Below are 16,713 nucleotides of genomic sequence, written 5' to 3' on the forward strand. Positions count from 1 at the left end.
TACATAGGGAAAAAATATCTGTGACCAAATTCGAACTTGATAGGTGGCCTAGACCTACATGAAGATGGTTAAGATGAACTTTAAAATGTTCAGATAGCCCAGAGGGCCTTTTCAGAGATACTAATGGAGAATGGAAATAGGATGACAACTGTCAGCTCAGTACCATAAAGAACTTTCTTAAAGCACTGTCCAAAGATGAGCTGGGTTGTACCAAGAAGGGGTGAGTGAGCTCCCCATTACAGGAACTTTGCAAGCAGAGTCCAGAGAAAGAGATGTCATTGTAGAAAGGTATCAAACAGTGACCATGCAGTACATTAATGCATCAGATTGGTGAACTTCTGGTAGGAAACATGCCGGTGAATCTAACGGAGTATTCCAAGAAAAAGTTTGCACATTTCAACTCATTTTAGAAAAGTAGCATTTTAACCAAATGATTGCCCAACCCAATTAAGCCACATTAACTCTTCCTTTTTCTTAAGTGGTCTTTTAGTGTACAGTCATTAAAACAGAGAGGCAGTCCAGATTGTCAGAAAGGGCTTTGGAGTGACATCAGGTTTTTAATCCAGGCCTTGCCATTTACTGTGCAGCCTTGTGCAAGTTCCCTCACTTCTTTGGTCTCCTCATCCATGAAATGGTGATATAGTACCCTAACTTACAGGGTGGTTGGAGGATGAAAGTAAAGTTTAGCACAGTACCTGGCACATAGTAGGTGCACACAAAATTGCAAGTATGACTATAATTACAACAGCATCTTGGGAGTAGCTATAGCCAGCGAGAGACATGGGAGAACAAATCCTCATCAATGATTATGGCAAAAGCAGAAATCTCATTTAGGATGTCTGTAGACTGACAAAGACATTCAGAGAATAAATTTAGGAAGTAGTTCTGTGAAGAATATCCAGTTAAGCTAAGGACAGATTCAATGCACAAAATTCACTCCATGATAAAAGAGGAGGATGTGAATATAGGAGAAGTTATAAAACAGTTTTGTTCATTTACCTATAATATGAATTTAGAGGATTTATGACTGATTTGGTCAAAACATCTGTTCTGAAGACACACTAATGAGCATCTTGAAATTTGCAGTCATTTTTAAGGTTTTCTTTCTTCAAATAATTAAAAGAAGAAAAATAGACTCTTTGGAGTCTGATAGGTCTGGATTTGCCAAATATTTGCCATATGAACTTGACCTCCGTCACCCTGTGACCCTCAGTTCCCTCATCTATAGAATGGAGATTGTTCCACTTTCTCACAGGTAGAGATAAGCATTGCCTGGTTTCAAGAATCCAGCACAGTGCCTGGCACAATGAGGCTACTCAATTAACAAGACCAATTGTTATTTCACAAATGCCAAGTTAGCATTACACATCATAGCCTGAATCCTTAGGCTGGCCTTGTCAGGGTATGGAGGTGTCATTTTGTGTAGCAAACTTGGAATTATCAAATTTCAAACTTCTTGAACTTGCAAGGATCACTTCATTTTATGGCTCCAGATGCAGGCTCAGGTCAGAGGCAGTGGAGGAGTAAATATGAGCCTTTATTCAGGGCTCGATCACAGCTCTGGTGGGTCAAATTGTGAGTGATATTGATATCTCCTGGTAAAGAGGAATACTGCAGCCAAGTTCTATTTGCTACCCTACTCACCGAAAAGAAAGAAGGAATATTTCAAGAGTTGTTTTTATAAAATTCTAAAATCCCCAGAAATGAGAAGATTTTGAATGGTGCCAGAGAACAGAAACAGCAGGTATAGAGGCTAAGAAAGCAGGAAAAGACTAACAGGACAGGGGAGAAACATATGAATGAATGAGTGGCATAAAGTTTTAAAATTACTGAAGGCATTTTCATCAGCCAACTTTTCCAACTCAGTCTTTTGGAGAATTTTTTTTTTTCCTGGCTGAGATTGTGTCTTTGATTTTACAAGCTAATGGGAAAGCAGGATTACTCTAAAGCTCACTTTATTGAAGTGCATCTCATCCAATGGTATGAGGGGACACACTGACAAAGAAACTTGATAAATATATTTTCTTATAAGGTGACCAGTCACAGATGACAATCTGCCCACTCACCTGGCTCTAGTTTTGCAAATGGGATCTGAGGAGAATGTGATTTTAAAAGCTCAGCAAAGGCTTTTAAAATCAATGGGGAGAAGAAAAACAAGGATGAACTTACCTCTGTCATGCGGGGCTTGCGGGAGCTGGATGGCACAAGCCTTCCTGTCTCAGGATGCGGAGCTGTGGCCATGGTGTATGTCTCTTTGCTCACCTTCTGCTTAGACCTCAGGAGGGACAAAGCAGCTTTAGTGGAAACCCCCGGAAGGTTGGGGTTGTACAAACTTATGCACCAACCAGCGTAAACAGAGGACCTCCTATCTGCATGCTGGATGTGATTTGGCTTAATGTAGTTTAAATAGCACCAACTGACATTAGTGGTCGTGTGGAGGCTGGGGAACTGCAGTACCTTCTTTGAGTCCGTACCTTCTTGTGACTTCTCTGGCCTGGGGGACGTTTCTGACAGAGGCAGCGAGCTGGGAGGTGCCAGTGGAGGGAGGTCAGGTTGTTCCTTGGAATCTTCTTTCTTCACACTTAGTGGGGGCAACCCTCTTCGATGAGGTTTACCAGATGACTGGGCATATTCTTTCAAAGCCTCTGAGCCTGGGGCTGTCACATGGGGTGATGATGGGTGAGGAAGAGTAGGAATTTCCTTTGGGTCAGATGGGTCTGAGGACAGGCTGGGTAGTGTTTCTAGCTCCCTCCTGCCCTGGTCCTGGCTGCTCAAGTGGGATTTCTCTGGCTTCTTGCCATTCTCAGTGCTGATAAGCACCACACTGCATGGTTTTACCAGCTCAAGTTTTTCATCTGCCTTAGAAGCCTCCTCTTCCTTTACCCTTTTTTGCTGCTGGGTTTCCATGGTAAGTTCAAGGCTGCCAGCTGGTGAAAGAACACGTTTGCTTCCCCCTGCTGTTGATGAACTACCCTCCAGGTTCAAGACACTCTCTGATGACAGGGAAGTGTCTTTTCTTTCAGGTATTGTCACAGGCACTCTCAGGTATGGAGTCAGGAAACCTCTGTTCTGCTCTTCACTTACCCCAGCTGGTCCAGGCCCAACCTCATACACATCTGCCCCACATACAGTTGTTCCTTTGCTTGGGGGCTCCTCAAACTTGGGAAGAGCCATAGTTGCTGGGCTGCCTTGGGACTGCGTGACCAGGATTTGGGAAAGGGTGGTATACATGGCACTCCCGTAAGATGGCATGTCAGTCTGAATGCGGACGGGCACAACCAGGGACACCATAGTGCCTGGACAGGTGGGCGGGGCCAGTGGAGGGTCTGATGTGGGTGCTGAGCAGCTGGCTGGGGGAGCAACAGGGGGCAGCTGGATGTCACTGCTGTACTCTGTGCGGGAGGAGAGGCCAGTGGTTCCTGTTGCCAGTGGGGCCAGGCTGGTTTTGATCTCTGGCAGATGGCTTTCCACATCACCAGGGAGCTGAAGGGCAAACTGGGATTGCAGGGGCAGGAAGAACCCAGAGGAGAGTGCTGAGGAGGCTGGGTACGGCATGGGGAGAAATGAAGGGGGCTGTCGGTAGGGGATGTTGGCTGGGGGAGGCATAAGCTGGGGGAGGTGGAGCTGGCTTGGGTGCAGAACCGTAGGTTGGAGAGGAAGTGGTGGGGCTTGAAATAAGGAGGGAGAAATCGGGGGCATGGAGTATGGTGCCGAGAGGAGGCTGGACATGGCCTGGGTGGAGAAGAATTCTGAAGGCTGCCCTGGCTCATGCTGCAATAGGTGCTGGAAGGAGAAATGGGAGACAGGTGGGGTCAGGTATGGTTTCTCATGCAGGGGCAGCTGGGCAATGGGGTGGTGGAGCACCTGCAGTGCTTCTGTGTAGGGTGGAGTGGACCCCACTGGGGGTCTGTCCTGCATCTGGCCCTTGCCTCCAGGGTGCCCACTGTGTGAGGTGGCTGATGAGGAAATCTGGGATGAGGAGCCTTTGGGTGAAGGTTTACTGGATGACGGCTTCGGCTCCTCACTCTCCTGTCTTCCCTTGGGGGCAGCCTCTGACTCCATTTCTGGAGGCCTGCTCAGAGAGGCCTGTCTCACCAAAAAGCATTTTCTTCTCTCTGGCAGGGCTGCGGGGGCCACTGGGGCCATTGGGGCCACTGGTGCTGGCACAGAAGGGCCTGTCAAGGACAAGCTTCCATAGTCGAATGATTTGCTGCGTGTCTCAGTCATATGGGCAGAAAGGGAAACATTAGGGCTCTGCTCTGAGGCTGACCTCCGCATCTCTCGGGCATGCGGGTGGTGGCTGGGGACGGTCAGCATGTGGGTGCCCAAGGGTTTGGAGCGCGTGTCAGATGAGGGTCCAGGAGCCTCCACTTTTCCATGGTCATCCCTCTCGAAGGAGGTGGAGTGACTGGACCCACTCAGAGAGACGCTGCTCTCCTGGCTTGGGCTGCGAGACAGAGGCATGGAGGACTCGAAGCTGGACTCCCCCGAAGACTGGGCCATCTCTGCCAGGCGCAGTCTCTTCTTCTTGGGTGGCAGCTTCTCAGCTGGGAGCTGCGCAAGTGTCTGGCTGCGCTGGGGCCACTGGAACTCCTCCGTCTTCTCAGGGTCCTTCGGGGGTGGCTCAGGCTCTGTGTCTGGCCTGTCAGGCTCCTCGGTCACCAGGATCTCAGGAACCTGAATGTTGGGCTGGCGGACTAACTTGGGTTGCAGGGAGTGAGCTGGGCGTCCGTGAGGAGCAGGTGGGGGTGATGAGAATCGGGCCGGGGACTTGTCTTCCCCTTCCAAGCCACTGAGCTGCTCCAGCGAGTCGGACTTCTCAAAGGAGCTGGTGTGCTGGATGACAGAGATTTCTTTGGACGTTGCCCTCCTCTCCTTCCCTGATTCTGAACCAGACCCTGGCTTGGGAGTCCTTGGATGGAAGCCCGTAGGTCCCTCGAGGGAGGGCACTGACTTACTTGGGTCTGCTGGTGACTTAGTGGACTCCAGGGGAAGGTTCCGGGCAGCATCAGATGGCCCGGGGCTGCCAAACTGACTTTTTGTTGACTCAAAGGCAGGGGGCTCTTCTTCATCTCCGAGGCTCTTCTCTTTCCTCCTCTTCCTCAGTGGAGTGAGCTCCAGTGTGGTTCCCAGTTTGTAATGCATCATCTGGGACCAGGGCTCATGCTCGGCCTGACTCTTTTCGGCTTCCGAAGACGCATGAGCACCTGCAGAGACAGGCTTTGCAATCTGAAGCTCTGAGCAGTAGTATTTTTTGTGGGCTTCGTAGTTGTCCCTTTTCTTGTACCGAGCACCACATATGTTACATTCATAGATCACCCCTTTTGTTTTCAAACCCTTCTTGGTCTTTTTGGTGAGTTCGCTTTCCTTGGGGTCAGGTTCTTCTGCGGGTTTGGAGGCTGTGTCTTTGCCACTCGGCCCTGCCTCCTCGGCACTGTACTCTCCTCCCAAAGGTAGTTCGATGGCCGGCTGGCGCTTGAGCATCCGGGGGTGGGAGGTAAACACTTGACTGCTGCGGCTCAGGGTGTCCGAGTCGGTGATGTGGTCGTCGAAGGAGTAGCTACCTCGGAAGGTGTGGTGCGGTGTACTGAGGGTGCAGGTGGCAGAAGGCATTGAGTGGCTTCTCAGCAGAGGCACAGGGGGGGTGGTGCTGGGCGGGTGCTGGAGGCTCAGCAGTGATTGTTCGGGCTTTGTTTTCTCACTGTGGGATGACAAGGGCTCCCGGTAGAGGCTGGATTTGGGTGACTCCATGCTGCTGCGCCGAGACAGTGAGCTCCTCCTTGGCTTCACGCTGTCTATCTCACTGGTGTCCACCACGGCCTCATTGATGGTGATGAGCTTGGTGATGTGCTCGATCACCTGTGTCCGGGGCACTGACAAAGGCACCAGGCTGGGCTTGTCTTCGGTGGACAGGGGCAGGAGGGGCTGGGTGCAGGTGGCCGTCAGCATGGCTGTCCGCTGCCCGATCCGCCCGCACTTGCCAAAGATGATCTCGGCATAGGACCTGGCGTTGGTGTTTGGGGGGCTGACCTGCTGCTCGGCACTCTCAGAACGGGAGAAGTACCCAGACTCGGTACTCCCTTTGCTGCTTGGGCTCAGAAAAGCCTGCTCATCGAGTACCTTTTTCCTCTCACTTAGGCGGAGGGCCAGCTTCTGCTTTATCGTGTGGGTGTCTTCGGGTTTATGGCTCAGGGAGTGTTCAGATGGGGGCTCCGCAAATGGAGTGGGGTCCTCAAGCGACTGTGCTGAGCTGGACTGGGACAGGGAGCAGCGCTCGTGGCTGGAGCCCTGGCTCCCAGAGCCGTACAAACTGCTGGACAGGAGGGGGTGCTTGGGCCTGGGGGAGAGCTCTGTGGGGGCGGCAGACGGGGTGCCCGTCTCCTCCTCTGAATCTGTGCTTTCTCCCTCGGTGGGCTCCTCGAACTCCTCCCCTGGGATCCTTTCCATCTCCAGCCCTGGGGGGTACATCTCGCCACTCACTCCCGAGGCCAGGCCGGCCTTGATGCGGTGGGCATGGGACTTCCTGTGCTTGTAGAGGTTGCTCTTGGTCTTGAAGGAGAAGCCGCACGGGCCGCAGGGGTAGGGCCTCTCCCCCGTGTGTGAGCGGATATGTTTCTGGAGCACGCTGGGCTTGGCGCAGGGCCGGCTGCAGTACTGGCATATGTACTTGCCCGGCTTCTGTGGTTTCCTCTCCTTCTTGGGTGCCTCCTCTGTGGGCTTCATGGAGACCTGGGAGGGACGGGGCACAAAGACTTTGGAGATGCCAGGCAGGTCCTCAGGGGGGATGATGGAAGCATGGGGAGGGAGGAGCTGGCCCTGAGGATGGAGCCCAGGCGTCACAAAGGGGCCTGAGGGTCCGGGTCTCATGGGGTCGACCAGCTGCCACGTGGATCCCTCCAGGAGGTGCTCTGGTGTGCCAGGTGACATGAACGCTGGTGTCAGAGGGTGCTGCGGGAGCTGCGAGATGTGGATAGAGGTTTCAGTGGTGGACCTCCTGGGGGGCTTCAGCTGCTGGCCTGTTTTCTCCTGAGGACCTTCCCTAAGGACTGACGAGGGGCCCTGGAAGGGCTGTGGGGCTGGGAGCTCTGCGAGGGGGCCCTCCTGGGTGGCAGCTGCGCTGCTGCCTGGGTACGGGGTGCTGGATGCAACACTGGTCTCAACAGCCTCTCCTTTGGTCAGCCGCTTCCGGGGACTTCCCTCAGCCTTCTTCGTGCCCTTGACACTTTGTTCAGGATCCATGACCTCCACAGAGACTTCAGATGCTATTCAGGGAGGGTTGGGGCAGGCTGCATTTATGAATAATCCAAGTGTCCCAAGGAGGCCTCTGGCTTTGGCCACATTGGTCAAGAGCTGCAGAAGCCAAACCCAGACGGCTTTGGGAGTTTTTTGCAAGTGTCACTGGCTGCGAGTGGACTCAGAGCAGGTCATCAGGGCCCAAACTATTCACATCAGTGAGGCATGGCCCTCTACTTTGCAGACAGAAAATGCACCAGCACTTTCTGCCTGAATGTCTGTTGTAGAAATGTCATGAAGGATGTCAATGTTGCCATCGTATTGTTTCAGTTGGTGGTGGCAAGTGGCCACCCATGAGTCCCCTGTATGCTATGCAAACCGTTGAAGACTGGAGACATCTCTGTGCATGGCCCGGTCATTCCTGGTTCTGGCACGATAGTGGCCACACTGGATGCTGTGGGTGGTTCCTTCTGGCCTCTTCTGCCCTTTAGTCTCGCATTGGAGATCAACAGCTGCCGAGGGGAACTCACGCTCTTCTACTCAGCAAAAGCACACATAGAAATACACACACAAAAGAGAAGACAGGGTTACTGTGACTCGTCCACAGCCTGGGGCCGCTGGGACTCTGAGACCCAGTGAGGTTCCTGAAAGGTTAACAGGGAGACTCAGCCAGAACACACAGCACCCCAACTTCATGCGCCTGAGTGCTGTCTGTACCCCTCACCCACATTCACTGTGGTGCTTGGCGACTCAGGCCAACTGTGGTTCTGAGGACTATGGCTGTGTGGGGCACTAGGGGCAGAAGGCAGGATGAGCTCTGGGAACTGTGGCGTGGTTAGGGATGGGAGGCCTGGGTGTCTCTGTTCTGAGAGCAACTTCAAGTGCGTGAATCTTGAGGCCTCAGTTGCTTAATCTATAAAATGGAAAATGGCAATTCCTGCCTCAACTGTACCTGGGGCTGCAGTGGGGCCCAATGTGATGATGGATGTGGGTGCTGCTGGAAGAAAGCTGGCTGGTCCTGTAGCTGGTGCAGGAGGTGCTGGGGGGTTATTCAGGGATGAGCTTTCCAGGGATGGATTATTCTCAGGTCCCTATTACTCTCTCTCTGGCCCTGGGTTCTACAGTTATCCATGAGGGCATTATTCATGGTTTCATGGTTTTCATCCCCCTTGCTAATCCCTCCTGAGCCTTCATGGTGAAGCTCAAAGCCCCAGCTGTGGGAGCTCACAGTCTAATACAGCCATGACCACCTGATAACTACATACCACCAATAGCTGGCAGATTCCTTCAGCTTTACAGCCTTTCTTGGTCCAGTAAGTTCCCCAGGGATACCCTGGAAGTGGCTCAGAATGGGAATCCTTGACAATCTGGGAGGCGAAGTTGGTCTGAGTAGAGCTCCAAGTGTGTGAGTCCTCCCAGGGCCAGCCAGAAGTCAGGAAGTCTAGGCTTCCTGGGCTCTGAGTGCATCTTGGGAGCATGGTCAGAACTGCAACGTTAAACGTCACTGTGGCCTCCATCTTGCTCAACCACCTTACTTTCCACTGGAGTAGACAGAGGACCCCAGAGGGAAGGTGGCCTGCTAAGGTCCCATGTTCTGAAGAGGCAAGGCCAGCACCCAGAGTTCATTCCCCAACCAGCCTCCTGCAGGTATCCATCCTCTGGGTGAGGGCCTGGGTGAGTGACCAGTGTCTCCGTGCCCTCTGCCCTCTCCTGTAAGCACACTCTGCCCTTGGCATCCTGACCTCCGGCTCCCTTCATACCCTCGCCTGGGGATTTGCTGAAGGAGACTTGAAGAGTTTGTTCTTCCCACTTTTATTGGGAGCTCAGAAAGTTAACAAGTCTGAAAGACTCAAATGATTGCCTCTCAAATGGCATGATCTTGGACATAGTGATATGCCATGTAGGGGCAGATGGTTTGATCTATTAGCTAAAAATTATATCCTGTAAGTTTACTCTTTTTGTGTTTCCTTTCTCTCTTGGTTCTACCAAGAATTCAGTGTACTATTAGAAAACTACAAATATTTAGAAAAGAATGACAAACTATAAATAAACATAAGAAAACTGTAAATAAGAATAATAAAAACAAAGGAAAATGTCAATAAGGCAAGAAGTCAGGCTTGGTGGGATGGGAAGAACACTAGTATGCCAATTACAAAGCTTATAGTGTTTCTATAATTCAGCTATATCTATATAAAGTGTTTTTATAATTCACAATTATATCTGAGCTTCCTGGCAGCCAAGAAGAAAAGGGAGATATGGTCTATTATAGAGTATTTATAGCCAGAGGGGAAAAAATATCTAAATTCCTTGAATGAAGCAATAGGTTACTTGAAAAGAAATTTTTTTCATGTGGCACTTAAGATGGGGCAGTGAATGATGTATGAGATCACTTATGTCTTCAAATGATTTCCAGGAAATGCAGTTCTGCACTGGTTTTGTCAATGGAAGGTCACAACTCAGCAAGGGCTGTTCTCTGAGCAGCCAAAGGCATCCTTTGACTCATGCAGAGAAAGCATTCTCCCAAGGTAGGGTAAATGTGGGGAAGGCAGGGAAATCTCATCTCACCATATTACTGTCACGGGGTGGCTACATATGATATCCAAACTGGGGCACTTTTGAGACTGAAAGAGGCATTACTAACAATTATAAAATAGCAACAGGGATAAACCAGGGCTATTTCAGGCAAACTGGAACAAATGGTTACCCTTACAATCAATGTTTACCTTGTGACCCAAACCAGGCTCAGGTGCTGTCTCTGGGTGTCTAGCACAAACTTTTTTTTTTGTTGCCTTCTCATTCTCTTACATTTTAATTTTTTTGTTTTTTTAAATTGAAGTATAGTTGACATACAGTAGTATATTGGTTTCAAGTACACAATATTGTGATTCAACAGTTATATACATCATTAAATCCTCACCCCAGCTAATGTAGTTACTATCTATCAACACAGAAAGATGTTATGGAACTAGTTACTATGGGTATCTAGTATAACTTTTGATCTTTGCTATAAGGACTGAAATTACATTGAGGTCTCTGAATGGATTCTTAGAGATTAGTGGTCTAGTATAATCCCCTCACCAGCAGGTGAGGACACTAAGGCCTAGAAGGATGATGTGATTTTCCCTAAAAATTGCACAGAGATGGTGGCAGAATCCGACCACCGAGTGCTTCCTGCGCCTGGCCAGGACTCATCCCCTACCTTAAGGAGTAAATGCCTGGTATGACTCCTGTGGCACAGTGGGCTCTGTGGTCTGTGGCTCCTTGTCCTATGGAAGCACTGGCCTGGCTCCAAGGGACATGGCTGTATCCATGGGGAGGAGCATCAACTGGTGTCAAGAAGCTTAACAGCACAGAAGCCTTTCAACTTATGTCCTAACCCCACTGTGGCTGCTGTTTGGGAGAAATGGGGAGCCTGGCTAAGACTGGGGAGTTCATCCTGGTGACATCACCCCAGGCCTCTCTTAACCAAGCTAAGGAAGCACCAGGCAGACATCATCTGTGGTGCAGACAGAGAGCTGTCCTCTGGGCTTGTCTGTGACTCTCAGGCCTGGCTGAGCCTGGGTAGAGGCCCATGGGTGTTGTGTATGGATAATAAAGCATCTACTATACTTACTATTTCTATTGACTCTTCCATGCAAGCATCTCAAAGCACCCCCAAAATACTAGCTAGTGATAAGCTTTGCTTCTTCTGATAGATGGAGGGGACCCTGCAGTGTGACTGGTGGTGAGTTAGCAGTCTGAGTGGGGGTCAGTTGGCCAAGGAGGACCCTACCTTGCCAAGTCCTGCCATTCTCCCTTCACTGAGCCACAGGCAGCCCAGAGGCAGGTGGGGAAGCAGAGCAATTCCCAGGCCAGGTAGGCAGGAGGGGTGGGGTGGATGAGGGAGACAGCCAGGAGACTGTTGTGTCATCAGGTGCCCTGGTGGGCCAGCACCGCCTGCCCAGGGTCAGCACTCTGCCTACACCTGCGAGCTGGCTCTGGTACCTCCGGCCTCTGGAGAGACAACCAGGACATGTCAGCACTATGAACTCAGTGAGGCCAGCAGCCGCAAGACCCACCCTTCCGTTCTGCACAGCAGGCACTCGAGCCTCATGGGCAATGAAGAGCCAGGGCCGCACTGGTCCTTCCACTGCTGGGCCAGTGTTCTAGGCTTTGTGCCCTGCTCCACCCCTCATGACAGGCCTGAGGTTCTCCATACAGGGGACAGGGGGAAGGGGCAGCCGGAGCTGTGGGTGCAGATGTGGGGCAAATGTCTGAGAACTCAGAGGCCTCAGCCTTGGGATGGATTGCAATTTGGATGGGCACAAACACTTTTTTACTTAACTCATTAACTCCTTTAGAAGGACCATTTCTAATCACTGTGACCAAGTGACACTAAAAAAATGGCTCTTTTCTACCTTCTGGGCCTCTGAGGGTATGTGTAAAATTTTAATATAAGCTTGAAGTAACAGATAAAAAATACCCTGCTTCTTTAGAGAATTGGCAAGGTGAATTTACCCCTGTAAAAATCACCAGTGACACTTCTAGGAATTTACCCTAAGAATGCAGCACTCCAGTTTGAAAAAGACAGAGGCACCCCTATGTTTATCGCTGCATTATTTACAATAGCCAAGATATGGAAGCAACCTAAGTGTCCATCAGTAGATGAATGGATAAAGAAGATGTGGTACATATACACAATGGAATATTACTCAGCTATAAGAAAAAAACAGATCCTACCATTCGCAACAACATGGATGGAGCTAGAGGGTATTATGCTCAGTGAAATAAGCCAGGTGGAGAAAGACAAGTACCAAATGATTTCACTCATATGTGGAGTATAAGAACAAAAGAAAACTGAAGGAACAAAACAGCAGCAGACTCACAGAACCCAAGAATGGACTAACAGTTACCAAAGGGAAAGGGACTGGGGACGATGGGTGGGAAGGGAGGGATAAGGGCGGGAAGAAAGAAAGGGGGCATTACGATTAACATGTATAGTGGGGGGGGGCACGGGGAGGGCTGTGCAACACAGAGAAGACAAGTAGTGATTTTACAGCATCTTACTATGTTGATGGACAGTGACTATAAATGGGTATGTGGGGAGGACTTGGTGAGGGGGGGAGCCTAGTGAACATAATGTCCTTCATGTAATTGTAGATTAATGATACCAAAATAAAATTTAAAAAAAAATCACCAGTGACATAGGTCCAAAGTAGAGGGTTTCCCTGATGGGGCCCAGGAGCTGGGCCAAAGGAGGCCTGAGCCAGAGGCTGAGGGGGCATGGACGTCCTCCGCTGACAGTGTCAGAACAGCAATGGGATCTACACTGTCTGTCACTGAGGCCACAACAGTCAGAGAGCTCTGACTTAGAAACTGCCTTAGAACCATGAGGAAAACCTGAGCTTCAACAGCCAGTTGTTTAACCTATCGGACAACTCAGCTCCCATTTCCAGAAGCTTTCATAGGTCTAGCTATTAGGAGAACCCAACAAGGAAGAGCAGGGTGAGGTGGCTGGAGCCCTGTGAAGCATTAGAATTTCCTCTGCATGCTCATGTCAGTATATCCACAGGATAAATTCCTAGAAGGGGAAATACTTGGCCCAAACTTGAAGCTTTTGATGGGTACTGACCCATAACTCTCCAAAATCACAAATCTATACTCCTACCAGTTGTGTGAGAAGACTGTTTCTTCAAACTCCTTCCTACCAATAATATAACCAATCTCTTTAATATTTCCCTATGCAAAAGGCAAAATGGTTGTATTAGTTTGTCATTGCTGCTCCAACAAATTACCACAAACTTACTGGCATAAAACAACACTATTATCCTACACTTCCACAGTTCAAACGTCTGAAAAAAGTCTCACTGGGCTCAAATCAAGGTAGGGCCATTTTTCTTTCTGGAAGCTCAAGTGAAGACCTCGTTTTCTTGTATTTTCCAGCTTCTAGAGGCTGCCTGCATTCCTTGGCACATGGCTTCTTCCATCTTCAAAACCAGCCAGCAGTGGCCAGTCACATCTTTCTTACATTGACTCACTCTAACCCTGACTCCCTGCCTCCTTCTTTCACTTAGAACACTTGTGATCACACTGCGTCCACCTGGATAATCTAGGATAATCTCCTCACTTCCAGAGCCTTAACTTAATCACACATGCAAAGTCATTTTACCATGAAAGGCCAACATACTTGCAGGTTCTGGAGAATATGATGTGGACATCTTTGTGGATCATTATTCTGCCTACCACAGTGACATGTTATTTTTTAAAAGCCTGTATTTCTTGATTTCTAGTAAGGCTTAGAACTTTGTATAAATTTATTAAGCAAGTATTTTATTCAAGCAGTTATTTTTCATTTCCTTTATTTAAATTTCTGTTGGATTGTATTTTCCTTATTGGTTTATATAAACTCTTGATTTGGGGGATATCCTTCATACATGATCTGCAAACATTTATCCCTATTTATCAGTAGTCTTTAACTTTGTTTGTGTGATCAAATACACCATCAATCTTTCCCTTTATGACTTTGAAGTTTCACACCCAAGAATGCCACCCAAATTTCTTCTAGGTCTTTTATTACTTATTTATTTATTTAATTTTGGTACCATTAATCTACAATTACATGAGGAACATTATGTTTACTAGACTCCCCCCATCACCAACTCCCCCCCACAAAACCCATCACAGTCACTGTCCATCAGCGTAGTAAGATGCTATAAAATCACTACTTGTCTTCTCTGTGTTGCACAGCCCTCCCCATGCACTCCCCCCAACATTATACATGCTAATCATAAGGCCCCCTTTATTTCCCCCCCCACCTTATCCCTCCCTCCTCACCCATCCTCCCCAGTCCCTTTCCATTTGGTAACTGTTAGTCCATTCTTGGGTTCTGTGATTCTGCTGCTGTTTTGTTCCTTCCGTTTTTTCTTTGTTCTTATACTCCACATATGAGTGAAATCATTTGGTATTTCTCTTTCTCTGCCTGGCTTATTTCACCGAGCATAATACCCTCTAGCTCCATCCATGTTGTTGCAAATGGTAGGATTTGTTTTCTTCTTATGGCTGAATAATATTCCATTGTGTTTATGTACCACATCTTCTTTATACATTCATCTACTGATGGACACTTAGGTTGCTTTCATTTCTTGGCTATTGTAAATAGTGCTGCGATAAACATAGGAGTGCATCTGTCTTTGTCAAACTGGGCTGTGGCATTCTTAGGGTAAATTCCTAGAAGTGGAATTCCTGGGTCAAATGGTATTTCTATTTTGAGCTTTTTGAGGAACCTTCATACTGCTTTCCACAATGGTTGAACTAGTTTACATTCCCACCAGCAGTGTAGGAGGGTTCCCCTTTCTCCACAACCTCGCCAACATTTGTTGTTGTTTGTCTTTTGGATGGTGGCTATCTTTACTGGTGTGAGGTGATATCTCATTGTGGTTTTAATTTGCATTTCTCTGATGACTAGCGAAGTGGAGCGTCTTTTCATCTGTCTGTTGGCCATCTGAATTTCTTCTTTGGAGAACTGTCTGTTCAGCTCCACTGCCCATTTTTTAATTGGATTATTTGCTTTTTGTTTGTTGAGGTGTGTGAGCTCTTTATATATTTTGGATGTCAACCCTTTATCAGATCTATCATTTATGAATATATTCTCCCATACTGTAGGATGTTTTTTGTTCTCTTGATGGTGTCCTTTGCTGTACAGAAGCTTTTCAACTTGATATAGTCCCACTTGTTCATTTTGACTTTTGTTTTCCTTGCCTGGGGAGATATGTTCATGAATAAGTCACTCATGTTTATGTCCAAGAGATTTTTGCCTCTGTTTTTTTCTAAGAGTTTTATGGTTTCATGAATTACATTCAGGTCTTTGATCCATTTCGAATTTACTTTTGTGTATGGGGTTAGACAGTGATCCAGTTTCATTCCCTTACATGTAGCTGTCCAGTTTTGCCAACACCAGTTGAAGAGGCTATCATTTCCCCGTTGTATGTCCATGGCTCCTTTATCATATATTAATTGACCATATATGTTTGGGTTAATATCTGGAGTCTCTATTCTGTTCCATTGGCCTGTGGCTCTGTTCTTGTCCCAGTACCTAATTGTCTTGATTACTGTGGCTTTGTAGTAGAGCTTGAAGTTGGGAGGCGAGATCCCCTGCACTTTATTTTTCCTTCTCAGGATTGCTTTGGCTATTTGGGGTCTTTGGTGGTTCCATATGAATTTTAGAACTATTTGTTCCAGTTCATTGAAGAATGTTGCTGGTATTTTGATAGGGATTGCATTGAATCTGTAGATTGCTTTAGGCAGAATGGCCATTTTGACAATATTAATTCTTCCTAGCCAAGAGCATGGGATGAGTTTCCATTTGTTAGTGTCCTCTTTAATTTCTCTTAAGAGCGTCTTATAGTTTTCAGGGTATAGGTCTTCACTTCCTTGGTTAGGTTTATTCCTAGGTATTTTATTCTTTTTGATGCAGTTGTGAATGGAATTGTTTTCCTGATTTCTCTTTCTGCTAGTTCATCGTTAGTGTATAGGAATGCAACAGATTTCTGTGAATTAATTTTGTATCCTGCAACTTTGCTGAATTCCAATATTAGTTCTAGTAGTTTTGGAGGGGAGTCTTAAGGGTTTTTTTATGTACAATATCATGTCATCTGAAAATAGTGACAGTTTGATTTCTTCTTTACCAGTCTGGATTCCTTGTATTTCTTTGTTTTGTCTGATTGCTGTGGCTAGGACCTCCAGTACTATGTTGAATAACAGTGGGGAGAGTGGGTATCCCTGGGTTTGTTATATATGGCCTTTATTATATTGAGGTACTTGCCCTCTATACCCGTTTTGTTGAGAGTTTTTATCATGAATGGATGTTGAATTTTGTCAAATGCTTTTTCAGCATCTGTGGAGATAATCATGTGGTTTTTGTCTACCTTTTTGTTTATGTGGTGGTTGATGTTGATGGATTTTTGAATGTTGTACCATCCTTGCATCCCTGAGATGAACCCCACTTGGTCATGGTGTATGATCCTCTTGATGTATTTTTGAATTCGGTTTGCTAATATTTTGTTAAGTATTTTTGCATCTATGTTCATCAGGGATATTGGTCTGTAATTTTCTTTTTTGGTGGGGTCTTTGCCTGGTTTTAGTATTAGAGTGATGCTGGCTTCATAGAATGGGTTTGGAAGTATTCCCTCCTCTTCTATTTTTTGGAAAACTTTAAGGAGAATGGGTATTATATCTTCTCTGTATGTCTGATAAAATTCCGAGGTAAATCCATCTGGCCTAGGGGTTTTGCTCTTGGGTAGTTTTTTGATTACTGATTCAATTTTGTTGCTGGTAACTGGTCTGTTCAGATTTTCTGTTTCTTCCTTGGTCAGTCTTGGAAGGTTGTATTTTTCTAGGAAGTTGTCCATTTCTTCTAGGTTTTCCAGCTTGTTAGCATGTAGATTCTCATAGTATTCTCTAATAATTCTTTGTATTTCTGTGGGGTCCATTGTGATTTTTCCT

General features: G+C 47.5%; 1 protein-coding gene across 8 annotated transcripts in view; it reads right to left on the reverse strand.

The window, feature by feature from the left end:
• HIVEP3 (HIVEP zinc finger 3) overlaps positions 1–16,713 on the reverse strand; it is a 497,332-nt gene that overhangs the window by 51,728 nt on the left and 428,891 nt on the right. For all 8 annotated transcript variants that reach the window (XM_057500094.1, XM_057500091.1, XM_036892764.2 and 5 more), the window contains one exon: positions 2,170–7,769. In XM_057500094.1, the coding sequence (XP_057356077.1) occupies positions 2,170–7,239 (5,070 nt within the window). In that variant the 5' untranslated portion in view covers positions 7,240–7,769. The remainder of the gene's footprint in view (positions 1–2,169; positions 7,770–16,713) is intronic.

This window comes from Manis pentadactyla, chromosome 4 (genome assembly GCF_030020395.1).
Source record: "Manis pentadactyla isolate mManPen7 chromosome 4, mManPen7.hap1, whole genome shotgun sequence".
Taxonomy (NCBI): Eukaryota; Metazoa; Chordata; class Mammalia; order Pholidota; family Manidae; genus Manis; species Manis pentadactyla.